General features: G+C 55.9%; 2 protein-coding genes across 3 annotated transcripts in view; one reads left to right on the top strand and one right to left on the bottom strand.

The window, feature by feature from the left end:
• The window catches only part of SCN5A (sodium voltage-gated channel alpha subunit 5), a 94,806-nt gene extending 87,027 nt beyond the window's left edge, over positions 1 to 7,779 (top strand). Inside the window, exons 27-28 of the mRNA XM_047099820.1 lie at positions 1,471 to 1,741; positions 4,506 to 7,779. Of these exons, the coding sequence (XP_046955776.1) occupies positions 1,471 to 1,741; positions 4,506 to 5,737 (1,503 nt within the window). The 3' untranslated portion in view covers positions 5,738 to 7,779. The remainder of the gene's footprint in view (positions 1 to 1,470; positions 1,742 to 4,505) is intronic.
• Positions 7,780 to 11,465: 3,686 nt separating this feature from the next.
• EXOG (exo/endonuclease G) overlaps positions 11,466 to 27,066 on the bottom strand; it is a 43,671-nt gene continuing 28,070 nt past the window's right edge. The window contains exon 7 of one of the 2 annotated variants that reach the window (XM_047099225.1): positions 11,466 to 13,974. The gene's annotated coding sequence lies outside the window, so the exon portion shown is untranslated. Of the gene's footprint in view, positions 13,975 to 24,705; positions 26,840 to 27,066 lie in introns of those variants that run through there. The other variant, XM_047099224.1, reaches the window with a different exon arrangement.

Raw genomic sequence — 27,066 nt, 5'->3', positions numbered from 1 at the left:
CCCAGGACCAGCTATCAAGGCCTCTTCACAGTCTCTCAGCCTAGCCCAGGGCCCTCGGTCAGCCCAGGGACGGAGGGGCTCTGTCAGGCCTCTGACCACACGGAGGCCTCAGACTGCTGGAGAAAGTGAGGAAGGCCTGGGAGGACTGTTACAACCAGGAGCACTCCCTCCCACGGGAGTCCCTCTGCCTCCGAGCGCCCCCTCCCCCCCTGCCGGAGTGCAGCCTTCCCCAGGGAGAGCAGGACGGCCTCTGCACACCCACCCGCATTCACAGCCTCTTCCTGGCAACCCCTGAGTGGGACAGACGTGGCCCAGAGTCCCCTGGCACGTGGGCTGACTGACGAAGCCCCTCTCTAGAGAAGGGGGTGGAGGACAGTGTTCAAAGTAATTAGGTGACACAACCCAAATCACTAGCTAGGAAGTGACAGGCCCAGTTTTGAAATCCATCTCATCGATTTTACCTAATTCCTACCCTTTCACCATGCTTTATTCTAGGTTAGCTGTGTGTGTGTGTGTGTGTGTGTGTGTGTTCACTTATTTTTTTTTTTAAATGTTTGTTTATTTTTGAGAGAGAGGAAGACAGAGCGTGAGTGGGGGAGAGGCAGAGAGAGAGAGGGAGACACAGAATCCGAAGCAGGCTCCAGACTCTGAGCTGTCAGCACAGAGCCCGACGTGGGGCTTGAACTCATGAACCGTGAGATCATGACCTGAGCTGAACTCAGATGCTTAACCCACTGAGCCACATAGGCATCCCTGTGTTCACTTATTTGTAATCTTCTGTTTTTCCCCCAAATAATCGGAGGTGGCTAACAATTAAAGACATACAAATATAGTTAATGGAATAAATAAAATCAATTCCAGGGGCACCTGGGAGGCCCAGTCAGTTAAACATCAACTCTTGATTTGGGCTCAGGTCATGATCTCAGTTTGTGAGGTTGAGCCCTGTGTTGGGCTCTGTGCTGACAGTGTAGAGACGGCTGGGCATTCTCTCTCTCTCTCTCTCTCTCTCTCTCTCTCTCTCTCTCTCCTTCTCCCTCTCCGTCTCCCTCTCCCTCTCAAAATAAATAAACAGCTAAAAAAAAATCAATTTCATAGAGTGGAGAAAATTTGTTAACCTGAGGGCCGATCCAATTTCCAGATTGAACTTTAAACCTGACCTTGAGCCATCGGTACAAACAAAAAGAGAAGCACAGTGCGTGTTCTAAGGAAGCTCAGGGTAGGAGAAATCCCTTCCTGAAGGATGGGGAAGACCTCAGAGAAGAGGGGGCCTGAGGGCCGGGCCTGGAAGCAGGAGAGACCGGCTGTTTCCGTTTCCTGACTCCTCCCCTCACCCTGACAGTCTGGCTGGGGTGTCGGCCTCAGCGGAGGGTACAGTAGGAGGGTGGAAGGTCTGGGCAGAGGGGCGGCAACGGGGGGCCTACTAGCCCATCTGAGGCCCCTGCTGAGCCCATCCTTTCCCCCTCCCTTCAGAACAAGTACCAGGGCTTCCTGTTTGACATTGTGACCAAGCAAGCCTTCGATGTCACCATCATGTTCCTTATCTGCTTGAACATGGTGACCATGATGGTGGAGACAGATGACCAGAGCCCCGAGAAGGTCAACATCTTGGCCAAGATCAACCTGCTCTTCGTAGCCATCTTCACAGGCGAGTGTATCATCAAGATGGCTGCCCTGCGTCACTATTATTTCACCAACAGCTGGAACATCTTCGACTTCGTGGTTGTCATCCTCTCCATCGTGGGTGGGTATGCAAGTTGGCCTTTCCTCCAGTCCCGGGTCTGTACTTAATGCCAAGCATACTAGTCTTCTTCGTTCTTTTCTCTGCATTCCTCACCTCTCCCTACCACACACACATACACACACAGCCACAGAGAACTTGTCTGGGAAGGCCTACTCAGTCCAGGGGAGCCATTCTGGCAGAGAAGCCGGCAGCCCCTCATGCCCCGCCACTCCATGGGACCCTGGAACACAGCTTTCTGCTCTCTGTGAGAGCTTCAAGAATGAGTCTGGGAAGGAGAGAAAGGCCCTCCCGAGGGAAAGCCTGCAGCCTAGGTTGAAGGAAGAAGGGGCTTACTCAGGGTGAGGTGAGTCTCCAGGGATGGGAGCAGGTGGCCCTCTAGGGTAGAAGTTATCCCTGGAGATGGAAAATTCTAGAGTCTAGTCACCACATTGTGGGCCAGGCTCCTTCAGACATCACTCACCTCGTGCATTCCGCCTTATAAAGTCAGCGTTGAGACGAGGATATCAGGCAACTGGGAACGGAAGAGAGAGGATTCACACTTAGTCTGTTTGGGCTGCTCTAACCAAACACCAGACTGGCTAACTCAGAAACGACAGAAATTTATTTCTCACAGTCCTGGAGGCTGAAAGTCCCCGATTAAGGCACCAGCACGGTCATGTTTTCTGGTGAGGGTCCTTTTCCTGGTTCATAACCAGCACAATTGTATCGAGCTACACAATTCACATACCGTAAGATTTACCCTTTAAAGTAGATGTAGTCGTTTTTAGTATATTCACAGAGTTGTGCAACCATCACCGCCATACCTTTTAGGCAACTGCCCTCACCACCAAAAAGAACTCCATACCCTTTCAGCAGTCACTCCCCATTTTCCGTCCCCCCCAGCCCCTGGAAACCACTCATCTAAAATTTTGAGAGACTGCCAAGCTGTTTTCCAAAGTATCCCATCATCGATGTATAATGGTTCCAGATACTCCATCCACACCCTCGCCAACACTTGTTGTCGTCTTCAGTTTCTTACTATAGTCACCTTGGTGGGCACGAAGTGATAACCACGTTGAGGTTTGGGTTCACACTTCCCTAATGACTAATGACGCTGAACATCTTTTCATGTGCTCATTGGTCATTTTCTGTGGTGTGTCTGTCTTGGTATGTAACACGAGAGATGTCTTGGAGAAGCATCTATGCACATCCTTCGCTCATTTTTTAATTGGCTTATTTATGTTTTTATCGTGGAGTTGCGAGAGTTCTTTACGTATTCTGGATACCGGTCCCTCGCCCGATACACGATTTGCAAATACTGCCTCCCATTCCGTGGGTTGTCTTGTCACTTTCTTGGTCATCGTCTCTTGAAGCACAGAGTTTTTCATTTTGATTAAGTCCCAATTTTTTTTTGTCTCTTCATCGTTCGGGCTCAGAGCCCAAACTCTTGACCCCTCCACCGTGCAATTCTGCCATGAGGTGGCCGACTTTCCTCTTTCTGCCACGTACAGCTTTTGCCTTTGGTGAACTCAGAGGGAAACACAGGGGCTAAGGCAGGGGCTGTCATAGCCGCAGTGACAGAGGATGGCTAGAAGCTGGAAGTAGAGTGAGGAAATACTCTGGTAGGTCCCAGGCAAGAGTGAGGGTGAGCACGCCTGGTGGGACTAGAGAAAAGCTTTAGAGAATGCAGGATGTCAGCCGCAGCAAGGGGGCCGATGAGGGACACTCTCAGAGGCTTCAGGGAACACTACCGGTCCTGGTCCTTGGCCATACTGCAGAGGCTTGGTTAACAGGTCGACTTGGAGCCAGGGTGTCTGAGTCGAGTCCCAGCGTCTCGCTGACTAGGTGACAACATGGGTAAGTTACCTCACTTCTCAGTTTCCTCTTCTGGAAAATGAGGATTATAGTATCAGCTTACTCCCCCCTAGGGTGCCCGGAAGGCCTAAATGGATGGATATAAAATGCTCAGCCCAGTGCCTTCTTGACAGTAAACAGGACACGTGTCAGCCAGTGACATTACGTGAGGAATCTGGAAAGGTCATGTGGGCCAATACAAAGCAAGTGTATTTCACTCTTTCTCCTATAACTTATATCCCTGCCTCTTCAAACTCCAAACCCAGGGTTAGTCAATAGAGACCCAGGGGTGGGAAGCCCTGGATGCGAGCAGGGTTGGGAGGGTGACAGAAGCTATCTCAGAGAGGCTGAGTTGTGACAGGTGTGGCGTGGGGGAGAACCCTGACTTCTGGGCCGGTGCTTCTTGCCCTCCAATGTGCCCGTGAATCGTCTGGGCTTATGAAAACGCAGTGGGTCTGGAGGTGGAGCTGAGATCCCACATTTGTGATAAGCTCTCGGGAGATCCCAGGGCTGCTGGCCCTCGGACCACACTTTGAGTAATGAGAAGCTGAAAAGCCTGAGCTCTGGTCCATGCTAGGCCACCCAGATGCTGAGCAAGTCCCTTCAGACCTCACAACCCAAGATCTAGAACATGGGCCCCGTCCAGCTCTGCTGTGCAGGTAGTCCCAGAAGACTAAGGGGCGAGAGGTCTGGGAAGGCACTTTGCAAAGGATGTGGTACTTTGGGTCCTCCTTTCCTGCATCAGAGATGAGAATGAAAGACCGAGAGAGGTGGGGGGACGCAGGGTCCTTGCTTGCCCCGCTCAACCCAGTCCTCCTGAAGTGGCCTCTTCTCCTTAGCTCCTGGCTGTACGGAGACCCCCTCCAGTGATGTGGGGCTACAGGCAGGACAGACGTGCATGGGTGGCCATGGTCTCTGTTGTTTCCCGTAGGCACTGTGCTCTCAGACATCATCCAGAAGTACTTCTTCTCCCCAACGCTATTCCGAGTCATCCGCCTGGCCCGAATCGGCCGCATCCTCAGGCTGATCCGAGGGGCCAAGGGGATCCGCACGCTGCTCTTTGCCCTCATGATGTCCCTGCCCGCCCTCTTCAACATAGGGCTGCTGCTCTTCCTCGTCATGTTCATCTACTCCATCTTCGGCATGGCCAACTTCGCCTACGTCAAGTGGGAGGCCGGCATCGACGACATGTTCAACTTCCAGACCTTCGCCAACAGCATGCTGTGCCTCTTCCAGATCACCACGTCGGCCGGCTGGGACGGCCTCCTCAGCCCCATCCTCAACACAGGGCCCCCCTACTGCGACCCCAATCTGCCCAACAGCAACGGCTCCCGGGGGAACTGTGGGAGCCCGGCCGTGGGCATCCTCTTCTTCACCACCTACATCATCATCTCCTTCCTCATCGTGGTCAACATGTACATCGCCATCATCCTGGAGAACTTCAGTGTGGCCACGGAGGAGAGCACTGAGCCCCTGAGCGAGGACGACTTCGACATGTTCTATGAGATCTGGGAGAAGTTCGACCCGGAGGCCACCCAGTTCATCGAGTACTCGGCCCTGTCCGACTTCGCCGATGCCTTGTCTGAGCCGCTGCGCATCGCCAAGCCCAACCAGATAAGCCTCATCAACATGGACCTGCCCATGGTGAGCGGGGACCGTATCCACTGCATGGACATCCTCTTCGCCTTCACCAAGAGGGTTCTGGGTGAGTCCGGGGAGATGGACGCCCTGAAGATCCAGATGGAGGAGAAGTTCATGGCGGCCAACCCGTCCAAGATCTCCTACGAGCCCATCACCACCACGCTGCGGCGCAAGCACGAGGAGGTGTCGGCCACCGTCATCCAGCGGGCCTTCCGGAGGCACCTGCTGCAGCGCTCCATGAAGCACGCCTCCTTCCTCTTCCGCCAGCAGGCAGGCAGCAGCGGCCTCTCCGAAGAGGACGCCCCCGAGCAAGGGGGCCTCATCGCCCACGTGATGAACGAGAACTTCTCCCGGCGCCGCGGCCCGCCCTCCACGTCCTCCGCGTCCTCTCCACCCTCCTATGACAGCGTCACCAGGGCCACCAGCGATAACCCCCAGGTGAGGGTGTCCGACTGCAGCCGCAGCGAGGACCTCGCCGACTTCCCCGCCTCCCCAGACCGGGACCGCGAGTCTATCGTGTGAGCCGCACCCCAGCCGGCCAGGACGCGCCGGGAGGCGGCCACGAGCCAGCACCCCCCCCCCCCCCGGGCCCTCCTTGCTTCGGGCTCCGGCGTGGGAGACGGGCCTCGGCCCCACGGATCGACGAGGCGGAGTCCTTTCTGTGGCCGCCACGCCGCCGGCCAGAGGCCGTTGGCCGGGCCGACCAGACGGGGCACGCGCCGGTGGCCGGGTCCGGCCAGGCAACACCCCGGCGCTCTGCGAGGCAGCGCTGTCCCAGCTGCTGAGGCGAAGTACAAAGCTGAGACTGTACGTGTCGTGAATGGGCTTTCATAAATTTATTATATTTGATATTTTTTTACTCGGGCAAAGAACTAACGTTTTTTCCACGGACGTGGGCAGTAATTCACTCTGCCTTTTCTTCACTCCAAACGGGAGTGTCTGTGGAGCTGCTGGAGGTCTGTTCTCAAAGCAAAAGTGAAACCCAGAAGGGGTGTCCCCTGCTGCTGGGGCTGTGGTGCCAGGAGGGCCGACCCCCTTGCCTCACACGCGCGCGTGCACGCAGTCCACGCACAGAGGCCAGACACGGGCCACGTGTGGCCCCGGCTCCCCTCAGGCACGTGTCAGGCAGAGGGGTTCTTGTCAGCGGGGGCTCACTCTGGCCTTCCGTGGTCCCCAGGGTCCTGTTTGCCGCCCGTGTTTTCATGCAGGCCATACTGGGGTCACGTCTACGAAACGGAAAAGCTTCCAGGAGGGAATGGCCCGGGTCTCAGGGCCGGTCCTGGGCACTGATGTTGCCTTTTCTTCCCAGGAGGGCCCGGTCTTCTGCAAGAGTATTAACGTTAAGGTGAAGGGCACAAGGGAACCAGCCCCACGCACAGCCTGGCCCCCAGCTTATCCCAGCTCCCAAACCCGGCAGGCCCTGCCCCACAGGCCGGGAAGAGAAGTCTGAGCCCGGCACCGTGAGGGCTGAGAAGAACAGGCTTCAGCCGTGTGAAGAAGGGAATCTGTTGTCAGGGCCAGGGCTCTCTTTCCAGACCTTTCCGCCTCTCGCCTTGTGTGCGGGTGTGGGGAGGGGGGGATCTCCTGCGCGGTGCCCAGCGACGCTCCACATGGAGCAGGGAGGGCATCACGGGCCCTGTGCCGGGAAGGAAGGAGCCTCGGGGTGGTCAAACTGTTCCCTGCCCTGGGAGGAGCCTGGACTGGGGGCTTCCTTGGGGAAGAAAGCGGCGTGGCCCCGGACCAGCCCCTCTCGCTCAGCCTGGGGTCCTGGTGGCACCCGCCCGCGGGACAGTCCGGGGCAGGGTCCAGGCCGTCCACGGGTCTTGTGAGAAGGCCTCTTCAGGGAAAAATACTTTTTCTAGTCCAATTCCCCCCGGGGGCCTCTTCAGCTGCTGACAATCCTATTTAGCATATGCAAATCTTTTAACGCAGAGACCTGTCACCCCGCGAGTGACAGTGTTGGCTGGCGGAGCGATCCCAGCTCCCCAGCAGAGCCGCCGCCCGCCTCGCGGGGCAGCCCGGGAAGCCGGAAGCCCGCTGCCCCTAACCTACCTCGCCGAGCCGTCGGAGGGCTGGACGATTGTGAGCTCGTGGCAGTGCTGAGGGGGCATTGCCGGCGAGTCAAGTATTACGTTTCTTTTTGTCGCCCCGAGTTCCCTTGGTGGCGACCCCAGCCCCCACCCCACCCACCCGAGGGACTTCTCTTCTCCCGTGTTCCCCTTGAGTCCAGTGTGGGACGTGGTTTGACCGTCCCAGGCATACTTCTCCGAGTGGAAACCTTATTTTCGTAGCTCCCTGTGCTTTGCTCCGGGCTCCGAGTGGCGTGTGCCCCTCCCCGGCACTCAGTGCCCACTGCAGGGCAGGAATGCGGGTTTGGAGGCAGGCCGGCTGGCCGCCCAGCTGGCCGGAAGGGGCTGTGGTTTCATGTGTCTGCGGACGGCCCGGGAGCCCTGAGACAGGTGCCCGGGCTGTGGCCGAGGCAGGGTGAGCTAGGCCCGACTCCTTAGCTTTTAGCGTGGCTCTCTCTCTCTCTTTTTTTTTTTTTTTTTTTTTTTTCCAGAACTGCACGATGACCAGCAGGAGGGGAGAGGAGGGTAGGAAGAGGAGGGAGCGTCAAGTGCCAGCTGTTGTCTGAGCTAATCGAGCACTTCTCACCAAACTCCGTGTATAAATAAGATACATATTTTTAAAACAAACCAATAAATGGCTTACATGACCTGGCCTGGGCTCTGTTCTTGTGTTTTGATGAGGATGGCAACCCGGCACAGCGGTGGCGGTACAGGGGGGACGGGATGAGATCCCGAGAATCACGCGGGACTTCCCGTTGCTTTCCCGGGAAAACAGCTGGCAGAGTGGCCGGTCCAGGAAAAGTGGGGCCACCCCGGTCCTGCCTTCCAGGACCCCCAGTCTGGGGCACTGCAGAGAAGCAGGGCCGGGATTTGGTGCTCCCACGATGGGAAGGGTCGGGAAGAGGGAGGTCACGGAGAACAGCCAGATGGTCTTTGTGTCAAGCCAGGCTTGGACCCAGGACACCTCCCCCTGGCTCCTCACCACTGCCCCTGCACCCTACCAAATGCGATCTGCGGCCAGCGGAGGCCTCCTTGTGCCTGGGTCTCTGTCCCATCTTGCGGGTCCCCTCCACAGCACCTAACTCAGCAGACAGCAGCCCCTGCTCTTCCCGGGCCTTCTGTGGCGCCAGCCCCTCCCGGCTCTCCTCCGGTCTCTGGGTTCGCCTCCCTTGGGGGCACGGCCTCCAGCATCCGCCTGAATGACCGAGGGCGTTAGGCCCTGGGCCCACTTGCAGGAAGAGGGCAGGAAACCCCCTCTGCCCCAACCCCGGCCAAGCTTTGAGTCCTGTCTTCATCTGGAGCCCAGTTTTCTCCACTGAGCCCCAGGCCGGCATATCCGGCTGCCTCCTGGGACATCCGCAAAGCCTTCAAGCCCAACCGTCCAACCTGGGCTCTTCTGTTTCATCCGGAGCCCCACAGATGCCATCTTCGACTGCAGTCTCTTCCACGCCCCGTCGGCAGTGCCTTCTCCGTGTCCTGCACTGGCCGCTGCCGGGGTTGAAACCAGGGCAGCTCCTCAGGGGCCTCCCCCCCTCCGTCCTTGTCTATTCCCAAACGCTCAACTACCAGAGTGTTTTAATCCAAGATCATTCCCTCCAGGATAAAACCCTTCGCTGGCTTCCTGTTGCCTCAGGGCCCAGGCAAGCCGCGGCCGGCCCCCGGCCCCCGCCAACTTCCGTGACGTCCTCTCTCCCCAACCCCCAGGGACCCAGGCTCTTCCCCCTCACGGCCTTGCCAGCTTCTGGTTCCCTCCACCCAGAACCCTGGCCTCCTCTCCACTCAGCCCTTAGGCCTCGTCCTAACGTCACCTCCTCTGGGAGCCTTCCCTGACCATCACTTGTCCCCACTCTGGTACTTCATACCCCTCGTCGCAAACACCTGCAGAGCCCGTGTGGGAACAAACATGACGCCCGTGTCATCACACCCAGCCTTTATTTTTGTCTCTCCCTGTCCCCCTCGGTTTTATTCAGTGGAGACAATCGCCGGGGCCCCGGATGAAAACAGGGCCGATCCTGGGGCCGTTCGGCTCAGTCTGGGATAAAACAGCAGCCTCCGGCCGTGCTGTGAATGTGATCTCAGCCTGGTCCTGAGACCGCCCGATCCCACGAACAGTCGATACGGGGTGGCCGCGCTGCTCCTCTTCCGCACGCCACACGGGCAGCTGAAGGGCACTCTCCTGGGGGCTTCTGGGGGATTTTCGAGACTCCTTGCTGGGCCATCTCCCTGCAGTTTCCTCAGCCCAGGAGGTGCGCTCTCTTCCAGGGGCCCCTGTGACCCCGACCTTTGCCCGCGGGCACCTGCGAGTCCATCCATGGCCTCCTCCTGCCAAGCCCCTCCCTCGACCCCTCAGGCGGCCCTGCTGGGGTGGCGCCCCCGGGCCTCTCTGCCGCCCGTCACCTCTGGTTCTGGAGAAGCACTCAGAGCACCTGCTTCCTGCCCCACACACACTCTGGGGGGCGGCCACGGCCAGCCGCAGCTTGCTCCACAGCCGTCACCGGAGCAGCCGGCCCGTGACCCCTCTCCTCTGTCCCAGGCAGAGTCAGGCCCCGTCACCTGTCCACCTGCGCTTTCTCAGACCCCGAGCTTTGTCAGCGAGGCCCCGTCCTCTGTGTCTCCCACGTGCTAAAACTCCCCAAGAGGCCCCCTGCAGACCCAGGGAAGAAGTTGGCACACCCCACCGGGCCCTTTTATACCCTCGATGGGACTGTGGGGTCCCAGCGTCCGGCATCATTTCCCTTGACAACCACCTGCGTACGAGACGGGGCTTGGTGTCCTGACACCCTCGGTGTGCGTCCCTTGGTCACAACCGGGGCAGAAGCAGGCCACCCTGACCTCCCGTGGCACTTGTTTAATCGTCTTTCCCCAACGGGACGGAGGCTTTCCAGGGGGCCGGCCACATCCCCGTGGCGTGGGCCACCACCAGCTGTTTTGAGAATAAAGTCAGATTTTGAAACAGCAGCGTCTCCTCTGCGGTGAGGATGAGTGTGGTCGTGTGCGACCGGCGTTCCGGATAGGCAAGACGCCTCGGGTGGGCGCCCGCGGGGACAGCGGGCAGGGGTGGAGGGGCGGCGCCTCCCAGAAACCCCCGTGGAAACGGTGCGAACGGCCCGAGGACACGGCTCGTGGCCGGTCTGCTCCCCGCGCAGCCGGGACCTCGCGCAGCCGCCGGCCTGGCCGGAGTCCAGCCAGTGCCGGTGGAGGGAGAAAGGCTGGGACACCCACCCTGCACCGTGAAGCCTCGGCCTCGTCTCTGGCAGCCCCCGGGACACGGCCGCGTGGTCTGGGCCCGCGCAGCGGCTCTCCCCTCGTTCTCAAAGCCCAGGCCTGGCATCTGGGCTTCCCGGGGCCCCCCGTGTGGGGCCTCCCCCGGCTGCCCGAGGCGGCCCTTCGCCTGGCGTGGCAGGGGGCAGGCTCCCCCGGAGGGAGGTGCGAGCGGGGCCACGGCTGTCACGCGCCGTGCTGGGGTGAGGCCGGGGTCCAGGCGGCGGGCGGCTCTGAGGGACGGACGCCGGCTTCTGTGTCACGGTGAAGGCATGCGGCCCAGAGAGCTCGACCCTTGGCAGGCAGACAGATGCTCCTGGGCAGACGTCAGCTCTCACCCCGGGGCCACGGCTTCGGCAGACGCCCTGCCCCGTGCCAGCGGCGTCTCCGCCCGCGGCCCCGGCGGCCACGAGACCCCGAGCCCTGGTGCCCGGAGGGAGGGAGGGCAGGAGGGACAGCGACAGAGCGGGGACAGAACGGCCGCAGCCGCTGCTGGCTCGGGGAGGCCACAACGGGGTCCGCTGGCACAAGGCGTCCACACCGCTGTGCAGGGCCCTGCGCGCACGCACACGCCTGCTGCGAGCAGGTCAGCGGGAGGGTCTGCCGCACCCACCGGGCCCCTCTTCTCCCCCCGAGTCCTTCCTGTCCTCGGCGCTCCCTGCCCCTTCCTCACAGGCAGTCCCACCCGCCACTCTGTGTTCCCCCGGAAGGGCAGGCACGGGGCCATCTGACTCCTCACCTACATGGGGACACACACGGATCCACACACGTGCACACTCGAGGCACCGTAATCTGGGTCTCCACTCTGGGAGCAGCAGCGTGACATCAGGGAGATGCCTGAAATCCCACAGATGAGCCTCAGGCTTCCTGTCGCCACCCCTCCCCCTGCACCCCCCCCCCCCCACCAGGGGCCTCAGGACATTCCCAGGACAGAGGCAGGCAGACAGGCCAGAGGGGTTGGCCGAGGGCCTTTGTTCAGATATTACTCTCAAAGGTTGGTGCTGCTGAGTTCTGTCTGGGGAACCCCAGGGGGGACCATGGGGACACTGCCCGAGGCACCCCTCTCTTGCAGGTGTCCCAAGTCAGTCTGAACGGCAGGGGTGGGGGCTGGGCCAGTTCAAGCCTAGCACGGATGACGATCCCCCGGACAAGCACTTCCTCCCGTGCCAGCTCACGGGGCTGGCATCCCCGGGCGGCTGCCAGGCACCTGCTGCCGGAGAGAAAAGCCCCATCATCCCAGCCTTTGTGGAGAGACGGACTGGCTCAGATTCCAGAGAGGCGTGCGAGTGACACGGAGCCCCCCTCCCCGGATGTGGGCTGGCCGGGCAGGCGGTATGTCCTGTCCTCCTACCCTGCTCCGTGCCCAGCCTCTGCGGGCAGAGCCTCGGAGAGCGGGAGCTGGGATCTTAGGTGCAACCAGCCAGGGGGCCGAGCTTGCTGTTCCAGCACTGGCTCCTGGAGCTGTATCTCCTGGGGGACCATCTGTCGGCCACTCACCCTCCCAGGCTGCACCCCCTCTTCCTGGAATGCCAGGCACCAGGCCGGCTCTGCGTGCCCGGCTGCGGGAAGGGCCGCAGAACCGCTGAGGGCCGGGAGGGCTTGAGCAAGAAGAGAGGCCGGCTTCACAGAGATAATTGGGCCTCCTGTATCCTGTATCAATCCATCACATTTATAGTCTTCTCTCCAGACACGAGGCAATGAGGAAATGACAGAAGCCAATAAGGCTAATAAATAAAGAGTAATAGAATAACCAGCATGTGCAGCCCATCCCCTGAACCCCAGAGCCAGGAGCAGAGCCGAGCCACTCCCCTCTGTCTCTGTCTTGACTTCAGCCACAGGACCTAGGGGACAGTGAAACCGGTCCCCACGGCGTGGAGGATGGGGGTGGGGGACGGCCGGATTCCCAGCCGCTCAGGCCAAAACGCTTGGCGTCCTCCCTGCCTCCCCTCTCCCTCACACACACCCCACATCCAACCCAGTAGGAAATCTTCTTGGCCCTACCTTTGAACTATATCCCAATCCAAACACTTCTCAACACTGCCACCGCCACCATGCTGGTCTGAGCTCTGCCTGGATTGGTACAAGGGCCTCCCAGCTGGTCCTGGCCCCAGACCGCTCCTGACACAGCAGCCATTCGGATCGCAAATGCTCAGCACAGAGCCCCCAGGGACCCCTTGCGCTCAGACCACAAACAGCCTGAGCCCTAGGCAGCCCTCCATAACACACCCCTGCCCCCCAGTGCCTGTCTGAGCCATCCACAGCCGTGTCTCTTACTCCGCGTCAGCCACACGTCTCCTTGCTAGTTCCTCCAGCAAGGCTGAGTGCTCCTCGCCTGGGGACTTCAGCATGGACTGTCCCCTGCCTGTCACCCTCTTCTCCCAGAGAGCAGCGTGGCCCTCCCTTCCCTCACGTCTCTTCTGTCTCTTTTGCAATGAAGCAGCCAAGATCATCCTATTTTCTACCCTCTGCGGCCCACCGTTTTTATACTTGAATCAGGTTCGGGGAGGTATGATTTACACACGATAAAACTGACCCACTGAAATTCACGGTCTGATGAGTTTGACAAATGCATAAGCAGGAGAGTCACCACCAAAATCACTCTATCCAACATTTCCATCGTTCCAAGGAGGTCCCCCCACCCTCGTCTCTGGCAACCGCTGAGCTCCTTTCTGTTCCTACAGATCTGCTTTCTCTGGAGAGTTCGTACAAAAAGAATAATACTGCACGTACCCCGTCGTGTCCGGCTGCTGCCACCCAGCACAGGGCATGTGAGCCTCGGCCATGCTGTTCGCGTCGTCAGCTCCTTTCCAGCGAACGGTGTTCCGTTACATGGATGTGCCACGGCTTATTTTGCGTTCAATAGCTGGTGTAAACATTTGGGGTGTTTACAAGGTTTTGTCGTCGTGAATGAAGTTGCTCTGAACATTCGTATACGGGTGTTTGCGTGGACGCATTTCTTTAACCTCTTGGGTAGATCCCTAGAAATTGAGTCCCAGGGTCCCACGATCAGCGTATGTTTGACTCTGCACGTTAGCAAACGCTTCCCAAAGCGCGTGCGCGGGTTTTCATCCCTACCGGCAACTGAGAGCTCCCGGTGCCCCGACTCCATATCCACGCCACCGTTTGGTATTGTCAGTCTTCTTATTCTTTTCTTTAATTTTGGCCCTTGGAGTGGGCGTAGCCTGTAATTTTAATTTGCCTTTCCCTGATGACTGATGACGTGGAATATCCCTTCATGGCTGATTGGTCCTTGTCCCTTCTTTGGTGGAATGTCTGCCACTGTAAGTAAGGAGCTCTCAACAAACGCTCTACTTATCGACATCATTACCTGAAGGAGCAAGGCCCCCGGGCGCCGTGGCCACATCCCGTTGCTCTGCCTGGGCAGAGGCAGGAATGTGTGGTCCAGAGTCTGGTCTCCCGTTTCCTCATCTGTGAGATGGGCGGAACAGGAACGTGAAGGGTGGGGTAAATTAGGATGTGCAGAGGCTTACAGCGATCTCAGGTACAGAGTCAGCGCCTCATAAAAGTCTAGCGTGGTGATGACAGGTATTATCCCTAAGCAACCCCCAGACAACTTGCTCCTGTCAATGCCATCGCCCTCCCCAGAACCCTAGGTTTTCTCTGCGAGGGGTTGGGACCATCCCTAAGGCCCTTCTGCGATTCCAAGCTGTTCTCTGCTGACACACCTCTCTCAGGTCCCTTCCTCCACTCAGGGGCACCCTCCAACGGCCACGCACCCCCGGGACCCTCATCACACACACAACACCGCAGAACGGCCTGGGGCCAGCTTCTTGGTCACCAGTGAGAGGGACCGCGAGAAACGGGAAGGAGTCTAAGGAATAGCCAGACGACAGATGACGCCAGACAGGACAACAGGCCCTGGGAGGCCGAGGAAAGTGGTATGGCCTCGCAGGGATGCCACCCCTGCCCCACAGGGGCTCAGCATGCTCTCCCCCCTCCCCCCCTCCTGCCCCAGCCCTCTCCTTGGCTCAGTTCCAGAGCCGGGCCACCAGGCCTCCCCATGAGCCCGCCCTCGCCCCAAGTGACCTCTGGAGGAGAGCTGGGCCCCCTTCCCCAGACAGGAGCAGGACAAGAGTGACCGGGAAAGCAGACCACCCAGGTCTGGGGCCCGAGCCAGGGCGCCATGGGGAGTGAGGAGGAGGGGCTGAGAGAAGGCCCAGCAGGCCAGGTCCTGCCTGCCAGGCCGGTGGCTGGCAAAGCTTCGAAGGCTTAGGGGCCGGTGGCCAAAGCAGGGAGGATACGAGGCAGTGAGGGGCAGGGGTGCAGGAGGGGAATCTCTGCCGTGCCCCCGCCCCGCCCAGTCACTTGCACCGGGCAAGCTCTTCAGGCTCATTGTCACCGCAATTGTGGGTAGCCCCGCCCAGCCACCAGCCCCCGCCAAGACCGCCCTGGTACCCTGCTCATGCCCTCCTCCCCCCAGGATGACTCATCACCTCAGAGCTGTGCCCTCACCACAAGCCTGCTGTCAGGCCCCAGCCACATGGCCCCCCGAGCCAATTTCTTGGCTCCCAGGCCCCAGCTGAAGACCACCCAGCCCCAAGGAAAGCCTCAGCATGAAGCCCTGTGCCAACCCTACGGGGGTATGACCGAGCCGTCCCCGCTTTCTCCTGTGGAGACCACCATGTTTGCAGGATAAACAAAAGCTGAGCAGTGGCCAAGGCCCAGCCAGCAGGGCGGACGCCAGGAGTGAGTGTCAGTAGGCCTCAGAGCCAAAGGCGGTCTCCCCTTCCTCACTCACTCCCACTGAATGATGTCGGCCGACACACAGAACCAGCTGGGGAAGCTGTGACATCTGTCCAGTCCTCCTTTAGCAAACACGCACTGAGCATCTTACAGATTCTGGAGTCCTAATAACAAGCAGAAGCAGACAAGGCCTCTGTCCTCATGTAACTCACAATCGAGCTGGGAAGACAGATGTTAACCTCAAAAGCCACAAACGAGGGCCGTTCAATAGTGACAAAACTGGGTGTTGCTGGGAGGCAGGGGGGAGAGCACTAATTATGTCCGGGCGGTGGAGTCGGGAAGACCCCTAGTGAAGGCATGGCATTTTTGTTTTCCCGAGATGGGTACTTGCAGGCAGAGGGAGGAGCGAATGTGAAGGTCTGGATGTAGAAGGAATGTGGCCCCTTCCAGAAGGGAAGATGGCCCCTGTGGCTGGACCCAGAGAGTGAGAGGGAGTCCCTCCCAGGAAAGGAGTCAGACATGCCCCGGGGGCACTGTGGAGCCGTCTGAGAGGTTTTCGGTCTGTGCTTTGTATTATTTGGGGAAGGGCCTGACTGCTAAATGGGTTGAACTTCGGTAAGGCTCACTTTAATAAGACTCCGCCTCCTGCCCTGAGGGAGAGTTTTGTGGGAGGCAAGAGCGAATGGCGAAAATAGGTCAGGGGGGCCTCTGCCAGGAGAGACCATGGTAGCTTGAACCGCGAGGAGCACCGCGGAGAGTGAGAGATTCGGGAGCTGTTTAGGATGCAACATGGTGAGACAGAGCACCCAAGAGTGGGCGAGGAGGCTTCCTTGGGGAAGGTGCCACGGGAGCCTCCTCAGGTCCCCTCCTGAGCTGGCTCTCAGGCCTCCTCCATCTGCCCCAGGGAGCACTTGGCAAGTAGCATGGATAATCATCGGGGGCTTATTCTATTTAGGAATTAGTTCTAGGCCCCATCTTCCCTAATTCTGTCCTATATCCACCATAAGCAGCATGAGCTCAAAAAGACAGCGTGTTCCCGGCACCTGCTTGAGGCAGTCACACATCGCCAGTGACGGGAAAAATGTTGGCTTCCCAGGGGACTGTGAAGGCACCTGTATGAACTGCCCCCCCCCACCCCGCCAGCCCCCTGCCTGAACTGTCCCAGAGCACAGAGCGCAAAGGTGGCCTCAGGCTGCTTTCAATTTTTTCTATTAACCAATCAAGGATTTACATGACATATCCCCCCTTGAGGGAACTTTGCCTTCAGCTTGAATTGTTTAAAAAACACAATAGGATTTGGGGTCTCCGGCACTGCCACATCACTCTCAAGGACACTCAGGCACCTCACAGGGTCCAGCCCAGGATACCAGAAGATAGTACCATTCCTCAAAGTCGAGGGGAGCCGGGTGGGGGCCCCTACTTTAACTCCCCTCTAGGCGATGGTCCTGTGGATAAATAACCCCAGTCCCTAGTTGAGAGCACAGGCAGAACCTCAGCATGGCGGGGCCTCTAGAACTCCCGACAGAAGCTTCAGTCCATGCCGAAGTCAGCCCTACCCCATGAAACACAGGCAGGCCCTTGCTGTAAACCTCAGCCACCACCCCAGACTCCCGCTGTCCTCGGGATAATTTCATTTCCGAAGGCTGTGGCCCCAGGTCTTTACGGTGGGCACCCTGCTTCTACCCCAGCAGATCGCCCTCCCTTCTCCTCTCAAGAAGGAGCAGCTGGATATTTTCTTCCCTTCTGGAAGCTTGGACTTCTTTTGTAAATTGACGCGTTTCCTCCAGGGGCCAGCGTTGCATACCAGCGCTCTCAGGGAGGGGAAGACTCGGATCTAGTCTCAAAACAGTTAACTAACTCCTAGGTGGGGGACCACGGCTACCCCGCTCACCCTACATTTGTGTCACGGACAAAGCCAGTCAAGTGGCCTTCACTGGACTCCAGGCATTTTCCTTTAAATTCTACCGGTACCTGCAACCTATGGACACAGCAAGTGGGCTGTACTGGGCAGTTCATCTTCCCTGCTGGCCCCAGAACCCTGAGGAGGCTTATTAGAGAGCAGACCTCCAACAGTACCCCCTCCCAGCCTCAACCCAGGCTTTGGTCTAAGTGTTTTTCATGCAGGAAAAAGGAAAGTTTCCAGGTGGAAATCTTCCAAATGTGTCTTCCCCAATCACCTTGTCACTGGACTGTTCTAAGCAAAAACTTTCTCATAAATTATCTTTGCCTTTGGCTGTTCACACACAAAGGTCACATAGTTGTCTGCCTCTGATATCACACACGTAGCTGGGGAAATGGTTTCAGAGGTTCCCACAGCTGGAATCTGCAGAGGAATTCTGACCCAGAAAGGGGAGATGAGGTCACGATGAGGAGGGACAGAAGGAAAAAGAAGGCGGGCAAGACTCAGACAGTTAGAGAGGGAGAGGGGACTCTCTCCCTCTCTGGGTCGTCTCACTCCTTTCCCCCTTCCATCTCTGATTTGCAGCTTCCTCAGCGCTCCCCCCACCAGCCCATCCAAGTGAACAGATGATAAAAGCAGTTAACCAGAAGCAATAATACACCAGTGTCACTGAGCACACGCAGCACCCAAATCTTGGTTTGTAAATACTATTCTCCATTAAAAAACAGGACTCCTTGGTGGAGTGGCTGATTCACTGTTAGACCAGAGAAAATAGAAGATGCGCCTGGGGCATCTAGTGTCAGAAGATAAGTTGGGGCGCCTGGGTGGCTCAGTTGGTTGAGCATCTGACTCTTGATTTTGGCTCAGGTCATGATCCCAGGGTTGTGGGATTGAGCCCCATGTCAGGCTCTGGGCTGATCGTGGAGACTGCTTGGGATTCTCTCTCTCTCTCTCTCTCTCTCTCTCTCTCTCTCTCACACACACACACACACACACACACACACACAAATTAAAAAAGAAAAAAGGTAAGAGAGTGCTCAAAGACTGGCCAAATGCCAAAAGACACAGGAACCAGTTTGAATGGGCTGATTAGTGAATTTGGAAGGAATGATGGAGATTGAAATCACCAATGGGTGAAAACTAGTGGGTAAAAGTATTTCTCACGGTTACTTTTTAATTGTGAAGAGAAAACAGCAGTTGTACTCAGGGAGAATTGGGTGCATACCACATAAACCGAATGACCAAAGGCAACACCTCTAACAAATGGGCAATTGGACACTGGGAGCCTCCCCATGTGGTACTCTGAGAAAGACAGTGTCACCTTCATGGCGATCTTGCCAAAATGCATAACCTAAAACTAACAATGAGGAAAGAGCAAAACAGAATTTGAGCAACATCATTCCACAAAATAACCGGCATGAACTCTTCAAAAATTTCAAGTTTACGAAACACAGAGAGGCTGAAGAATTTACCCAGATTAAAGCAGGCTACAGAAACAGGACAACTAAATGCAGTGGGTGACCCTGGAACAGGAAAAAAAAAAAACAGACATAAAGGAGATGTGATTGAGATAACGGATGAAATTTGAATATGGACTGTGGATTAGTAACAGAATTATAGCAATATTAAATTTTCTGTTTTTGATAACTGTATTGTGGTTTTGTAAACAATACACACTGAGTTATTTCAGGCTAAAAAGACATGGTGTCTTCAACTTACTCTCAGGTGATTCAGAAAAAAAAAAGTGTGTGTATGTGTCGAATGTAGAGTGTATTATATGCACACAAATGCACAGAGAGAATAAAATAAATGGGCAAAATATGAATAATATATGAATGATATATGGGAATTGCCTGCAACTCTTCTGTAAATTTGAAATTATGTTAAAATGAAATTTACATAAATCATAACAATGGCTAACAATTACATGTCGCTTACTCTGCCCTGGGCACTGTTCAAATGCTTTATGTGGATCAACTCGATACTTAGAGTCCTACCAGGCGTGCTATGCAGTTTGCCCAAGCTCCCTACCTGGTAAGACAGCAGAGCAGGGATCCTACACCAGGCCAATCCGCCTGGCTCCAGAGTCTGTGCCCTCAGCCAGTGTTAGAGAACAAGCACCCTTTACACACTCACACACACACACACGGGCTGCCTGGCACAGAATGGTTACAACCTGAGAATCAAAATAATCTTCAGGTGTGAACTCAGAAGAGAGCCTTTGAGAAAGTAGAAGGCAGTTTAGCGCCTTGGGTTTGGGGCGTGCACAAAGACCCTCCTCGGGGGTCCAGGGAGTGCCCTGGACTTTCTGTGGCCCCTCCTCAGTCCTATTTGCCTTTCTGTCCCCTTTCCCAGAGCCCCAAGCCCTGCGCCTCTTCCCCTAGCCTTCCCTGCTCCCCCAGCCCCGATGCCCACCAATGCAGAAATTAGGGGTTTCTGGCCTTGGCCTTCTGAACATTGGCTGGGGCCAGACGGAGCAGTGACCCCAAAGCCAAGGTGGAGGGAGCACGACTGAAAGCTGATGGCCACAGGGACTGGAGGAGACGGGACGAGAAGACACGGGAGGAGTAGCCTTGAGGCGTGCCCCGCGATAAACGGGGGTTGCCAGGCCTCAGCACCACGGTCACTGCAGGAGCAGGCTTGGCTGGGGGTGGCCATCCTCCTCGGCACTTAGCCACAAGATAGAGGGAGGTCTGTCCCCTACCACCCTGAGGAGGCTGAGGCCTCACGGGCAGGGACAGAGTCACAAAGCCCAAAGGGGGCCGAGCGTCAGGAGGACGCTCAGGAGTTGGGCCTGTCCGGTCCGGCAGGGAAATGGTGGGGGGGTGGGGGGAATGAGATGCTGACGTCTGAATTCAGAAGTGGAGTGGACCCCGCCATCCCCTCCCTGCTGAAGGGCCTGTCACAAGGCTGCCGTGGCTCACACCTGCTTATCAGGGCCGGGGTGTGGAGAGGGTGTCGGGGACGGGAGATAGGGCTGGGACAGGGCTGTCCTCACCGGCCTGCTCTGCCTCCCTCATTCACACCTCCTCAGAGGCCCCTCAGTGCACTTATCCGCCGCAGCCTCCAGCCTCCAGCCTCCGTCAGCATGCCTCCCACAAGCTGCCGCTGCAGGCTGCCTTTCTTGAGGGAGTACTCCACCCTGGACAGTTCAGACACCAAACAGGGAGGGACCCCGGAGACCATCTAGGGAGGAGATGCCGCTCACCTAAAACCCTACTGCAAGCACACACAGGAGCCAGAGTTAGGCTCTGACCCTAGACCAGAGCGCAGAAGGGTCTAAGTCTTCGTCTGGAGCCCTGTGAGGCAGGGGTCCAGGGCCACGGTGAAGGGGGAGTGAGAGGGACAGTCATCGGGAGGAGCACCATGCCTCATGTACATTGCCTCCGGCACACTGCCCTGGAGCCCGCCGCCTGGATGGACGGCAGTGGATGGCAAGGGATTAAAGGCTCCTTCTGAAGTGATGGGCAGACAGGGGCAGAGAGATGGGGGCACAAAGCACATGAAGCGGGAGGCCGGTGGGAGAAGTCAGGGGCCCGGTGTAGGTGGTGGTAGGAAAGGAAAACATTCGTTCTGCCTGGTGGCCTTGGGCCCCAGCTGTGCCCTGGCCTCGGAGGAGGTGGGGAAGCTCAGCAAAGTCAAAGCCACTGCCTGCCCCTTCCCCTCGCTCCGCTCATAGCCTTAGAGATCATTTGGGTGGAAAGGCCCATGACCAGACAGGCGGGACAGTTCAACTCATGCCTGCGGAGGAACCAGGACTGAGCGGGGAGGGAGGGAGGAAATGGAAAGAATTCCAAGATCCTGGTTCGGGGGAGGGGAAAGGGCGGGATTCCACACCTGCACACAGCTGGAAGACCTAATTTTAGCTCTGCTTCCCCAGGCCCAAACACACAAAAGCCCCTGCTCATACTCTGACTGCCACCCCCTTTCTCCCATCTTTGCAGCAGGGAGGGCTGCCTCAGACCAGACACCAGGCCCTGCAGAGCCTGAAGAAGGGTGCTGTGGGGAGTGCCCCGGACACCCAACCACCTGGAAGCAGTGCTCGGCACCCGGGGTGTTATGTCATCAGAGACACAGGCCCCCGCTCTGCTCTGCTCACTCTGGCCGGGCAAGCACAGAACCAGGGCCTTGGCGGGAGACTAGTACATGTACCTTCCTGCCTCCTCCGAGCCACCTTCCCCACAGCCGTCCTCACTGTCCTCATCTGGTCTAACTGGTCCCCAATGGGACCAGCCGCACCCTAGTCCCTACCTTTCCTGGGTCCCCCCACAGAGACAACGAGCACATGGGACTCAAGCAGGATTGTCTCAACTTTGCAGTTTTGGTAACTGCAAAACATCTTTCGAGCATGTGCTATTTGCAGAACCCTCTGGAGGCCCCAGAAAGGAGCCGACTGCATCATTTGTCTGCTTCTAGGAAGTTAGCAGGGCCTCATAGGGCTAAGATGAGTAAATGCATGAATGACTGACTTACAAAGCAAATTAAAAGAACTCCAACAGCCTTGTGGGGTGGAGGGCACACTATCAGATTGAGAGCCAGAAAACCTTCATAAGTCATACGCTCCTGGAGCCTGTTTCCTCATTTGTGAAATGGGATGAAGAGCAGCTATTCGAATGGTGCCCTGAGTAAGTTCCGATGTGAAAGCACTTTGGAGACTGCAAAGCAGTGACATAGTCAAAGAGCTGCTAGCAACACATTACACAGTCTCAGGATTGGGGAGAGACAGAATTGCTTCCACCTGGTCCAGAGCTTAACACCATATTAAGGTCAGGCTCTGCCCTTCACCTTCTCAGGACAGGATGACCTTCATCAGTTACGGTCTTGGTCGGTTCCGGCTGCGATAACAGCATCCTTAAGACTGGGTGGTTTACAAACGCATTTTTCTCACAGTTCTGGAGGCTAGGAAGTCCAAGATCAAGGTGCTGGCAGATTCAGTGTCTGGTGAGAGCCCACTTTCTGCTTTGACATTCATCTGTCGTGTTCTCACATGACAGAGGGGCAAAGGAGCTCTCTGGAGTCATTAATCCCACTCGTGAGGGCGGAGCTATTCACCCTCCAAAGGCTCCACCTCCCAATACCATTGCACTTGGGGATAAGATTTCAAGAATGAGTTTTGGGGGGGACACAAACATGGTCTATGGTCACTGATAACAGGAACTCATAGTAACTGGCTACCATTTATTGAGGGCTTGCCAAGGTACATATTAGCTTATTCAGTCCTCAAACAATCCTGCCAGTCATCCTCCACCTGTTCTCGGATCAGGAACCTGGTTTAGAAGGATAAACGACGGCAGTTGCAGAAGGCTGCCCAGTCGGTAGGTGGGAAGGTGGGATGAGGACCCAAGTGCGCCTCGCCTCCCTGCACACAGCAGGTGTCCCGAGTGCTGGCCCAGCCGTGCCGTGAGCAGCAAGAAGATTCAGTGGGCACTCTTACTGTCCTGGAGTGACAGCATTGTGCGACTTAGTGTTGCTTTCCCTCTTAAAGAATTAGAAGAGAACTGAACTTAGAAAACATCAGAACACATCATTATCATCCATATAAAATGTTTACCAAAGGGATCTTCCCTGGCTCTGTCTCCTTCAATGTTTTCAACAGGCCCGTTGAAGGCTTGTTTATCCAATCTGCAATCTCAAAGCTGGGAGGCAGAGCTAACGTGTCAGATGGCCAAATCAGCATCATCAGGAATGTGAACTCACTCAAGATGGGTAGAAACTACACTAAAACGAAATCTTAACGGTACGGCATGCACACAACCCCACATTTGTGTTCCAAAACTTGACTGAGTGCATGATGGGAAAGTGACGTGACAGTAGACCACGTGAAAAAGACCTGAAACAGGTGGCTGGAGCGAGTTCCATATGGACCGATGGTACAGGAAGAGAAGTGGAGTGTCCCTAACAAGGGAGCACTGAATTCAGCACTGCTACCACCGCATCCGATGCTTTGCCCAGACGTGGCTGCCACACTGTAAGGCCATGTAACATGATGGTGGCGGGTCTGAAATCCACAAATGCCTGAGCATTATGGGCTTGCTATCTCTAAAGGACCATCAGCTGAAAGCAGATGCCAGCCAGCTCTGTGTAGCCTGGGATGGCCACTGGGGCCTGTCACTGATCAGTGAGTTACAGGGACAGTTTCAGCTTAATGTTATGAAGCTCAATAATAAAGAAAATTGGGTACTTGAGGACCCAAAGCGATAGAAGAAAGTTCTCCCTTGATACTCATGAGCTCGTAGACCACCTTTCAGAGGATTCCTATCTAGGGAACGTGTTTGTTGGGGGAGAGTGACAGCAAAATGGGGCATGGTCTGGTTCCAAATCTTGGGAGAATCATCAGAATTACCACTGTTGCTTCTTTAAAAAATATAGACTCCAGGGGCGCCTGGGTGGCTCAGTCGGTTAAGCATTTGACTCTTGATTCCAGCTCAGGTCATGATCCCAGGGTTGTGGGATCCATGTTGAGTGTGCAGCCTGCTTAAGATTCTCCTTCTCTCTCTCTCTCCCCACCCCAACCCCTCTCTCCCATTCACAGTCTTTTAAAAGAACTTAATCTTCAGGGTAGCTTGTGAAGCAGCCATCAAGTGCACCATTCTACATACTGGGAGTTTTGGGCCAAGCTCCTGGCTAAGTACAAAGGCTTGAAATGGGATAAAATACTGCAGCTAGAGGAGGTATAGGCCAAACTAAGGGTGAGTCTGGAAGAAATGCTGAGGATCACAGAAGATGTTCTTCACCTTGAACCCCATAGCCCTGAAGAGGTCTACAGGTGTCTGGGAATTAGCCTGCAGGAGCTTTGAACCCAAATTCTAAGCCCGAACACTCAAGACGTGCTCATCTTCAAACTCCACCAGCGGGCAAAGCACGTGTACAGCAAGGCTGCACGGGTGCTCCAGTTTAAGATTTGTGAAGAAGCACCTGACAACATGGTCCAGCTCCTGGCGGTTAATGAACTGGAGCCACGCGAGCTGCCGGGACATGTCCGAGTGCAGTCGCCCTGAGCTGGACCAGCTGGTGGACATCTGTTGGAAGTTTGGGGCTCAAGGGTCACGACTCACTGGAGCACTCTCTCTCGAAGCTCTCTCTTTGAAGCTCACTGGGAAGAATGTTCTAGATTAACAAAGACTACACGTGACAACAAAATACAATAATCAAATCTTAACTGAGACATGGATATTCAAAACAAAAGTGTAAGACTTTTGGGGAAAACCTAGGTGAATGTTAAGACACTGTTCATTAGATGATACTGAATTCTTGATAATTTTCTTACAGATATGATAAGAGTATTCTGGAAATATGGGGGAAAGTCTTTATTCTTAGGTAATACCGTCCAAAGTATTAAAGAATAAAGTGTCATGTCTACAACTTTTTTTAACCAAACAATTACTTTTATTTTTTTTATGTTTTTTTGTTTTTTTGTTTTTTGTTTTTTGTTTTTTTTTTGAGAGAGCAAGAGACAGAGAGCAAGCAGGGGAGGGGACAGAGAAAGGGGGAGACACAGAATCCGAAGCAGGCTCCAGGCTCCAAGCTGTCAGCACAGAGCCTGACCCGGGGCTCGAACTCACCAACTGCGAGATCATCACCTAAGCCGAAGTTGGGACACTTAACTGACTGAGCCACCCAGGTGCCCCCCCCAGAGAACTACTTTTAAATGGTTCGAGAAAAAGAGAAAGCAAATGGGACAAAATATCAAGGGAGAGAGCATTCTTTACTCTCCCCTCAACTTGTAAGGACATTTTTCAAAATAAAGTTGGGGGAAAAACTCACATTCCGATGAGTCAAACATGAGGCCTACTGGACAAGACGGCCTGTTTCATCTGGCCTGAGAGCCTGGAGCCCGACGTCTGAAGCTGACTGCACCCTTCGTGGCTTACAGAGCTAGAGGTAAGTTCTTTGTCGGACACAGTCCCAACAGACTCTTGAGTCTTGCAGTGTGGCATGAGGCCACAGTGACCCCTAGAGGCACTCTGCACTCAGGGGCTGACCAGCCCCTAGGCCATGACGGCATGTTCGGGAACACCAAAGAGAAGTCCGTTCACCACATCCCCACTGCACACCCCGAATTACACAGGCTCCACACTGAGGTCCAGTTCCTGCACTTGGTCTTCTCCAGTGACCTGCGGGTTGGTCCCTGGAGGCGAGGCTGGACTGAGAGGTGGGGCGTGGAGGCAGGCAGGAGCAGGAGTTCCGGGCCAGATGAGAGGCCCCCTTGACCGCTTCCAGCAGAATGAACTGAAGGATCAAGGGGGAAGGCGGAGTGTGCCCAGGACAGGTAAGGGCACACTGGGGGAGGCTGTGCAGGAGTGAGCAGGGACAGCTTCAGGGATGGGCTGCTGATGTAAGTGACACTTACATGCTCCCAGGGATGAGACAGAGAGCACAGGTGACGGCAGCACTCGGTCATTCCGAGAGTGGGGCTGCTCCGGGCTGAGCCCAGCCCTGCAGGCGTGCTCCCTCAGGATCACACGGTCTCTCCTCTGTGTGCTTCAGAGGCCTGACGGAGGGGCAGAGGTTTGCAGTTGTTTGAAGGTCAAGGTACAAGGCAGAAATGCTAGCCCGCAGTAAGGAGCTGGCACACCCATCCTACCTCTGCCGCATACAACACTGGTCAAATATTCTCAATCCGGAGACCAAAGAGCCTGGAGTCTCAAATAAAGATGTCCCTGGGGGTGGGGACATTAGGGAGTGCTCCTCACCTACAGATGGGGTTGCTGGCAGCAGAGCCCGTGCAGACGGCTGTTCTTCCACAGCAGCCTCCCCCTTGGCCAGGGTACTCCCCTGAGCATCAGCGGACAGAAGGCGGAGGCCCAGACCCAGCCTGAGGACTCAGCAGACCCCAAGGAGGGACCAAGAGGATGGTTCCTTGCTAAGGTGGGTAATATGAGCTTATTTGGTCCGAGGGGACAGACCTGGTGCTGGGAGTGGCTTACGGATCTCCTGCAGCTGCGTCCAAATAATCAGCAGGCCTACCAGGGGAGTCCCACCTTCTCTGCCCCGCATGCCTCCTACCTCTGTGAGTTACTTCTTTGGAAAGGTGAAGCCTGGACAAAACACTTAAGCTCCCTAATAAGCTCCCTAAGCCTTAATTTCCTCGTGTGTAAAATGAGGACAGTGGGATTTACCTCGGAGAGTTACTGAAAGATAACACGTGTAAAGCATCGATCTGATCCAGGGGAAAATTCTAAGCTCTATCTAGTATTCACATTTCAGTTTGTTTTGGAGGGACTCTTAATGGACGTGTTCAGACAATTCAGGCTTCACTCCTGTAGACCAACACAACTTCTCCATGTTAAAATGAAGACTGGGAGACTGCATTTTTTGTTATAAGCATTTCTACTTTTCACAATGACCAGGTAGCACTTTTCATACTAAAAACCTAAGGCACCTAAATTTACTGATCTAAAAATCAAGATTCTCCACCATCTAGGCGGAGGGTTAGGAGGGAGAAGAGCATGGGAAGGAAGTCCAAGGCTGAAGGAAATTCAGGCTAGAACAAGAGCACAGTGCCAGACGTGGGGGAAGAAGATGGGAGCTCACCTCCAGAGATGCATGCTAAGCGCCCGGGACTTCTCCCACAGAGCCGCCCCCTCATGCCGAGAGAAGCACCGCACTGGGAGGCCCCACCATCACCTCTCCAGTGAGGAGAGAAAGTAACAGATTTTGTGGTCACAGTGACATTTTGGCTCTTCATCCCTGAGAAGAGAGGACTGGCATAAGCTAATGGCAAACAGTGTGATAAAACACACTGGATTCGTCAGGCTACTGTGTTCTGACCCTCCCAACTTCTTTGTTTTTTGCCCAAATAAAGGAGAACAAGGTCAATCACTACCATCTTACCTTTAGCTTAAAGCCTTGCATTTCTGTTAGAGACAAACACACCAAACACCACAAAAACTGTTCTCGTAATACCACACGGAACA

This window comes from Lynx rufus, unplaced genomic scaffold, assembly GCF_022079265.1.
Source record: "Lynx rufus isolate CCGP_SWC_20201006 ecotype Redwood Valley unplaced genomic scaffold, mLynRuf1.p SCAF_5, whole genome shotgun sequence".
Classification (NCBI taxonomy): domain Eukaryota; kingdom Metazoa; phylum Chordata; class Mammalia; order Carnivora; family Felidae; genus Lynx; species Lynx rufus.
This window is presented reverse-complemented; position numbering and strand designations above follow the sequence as displayed.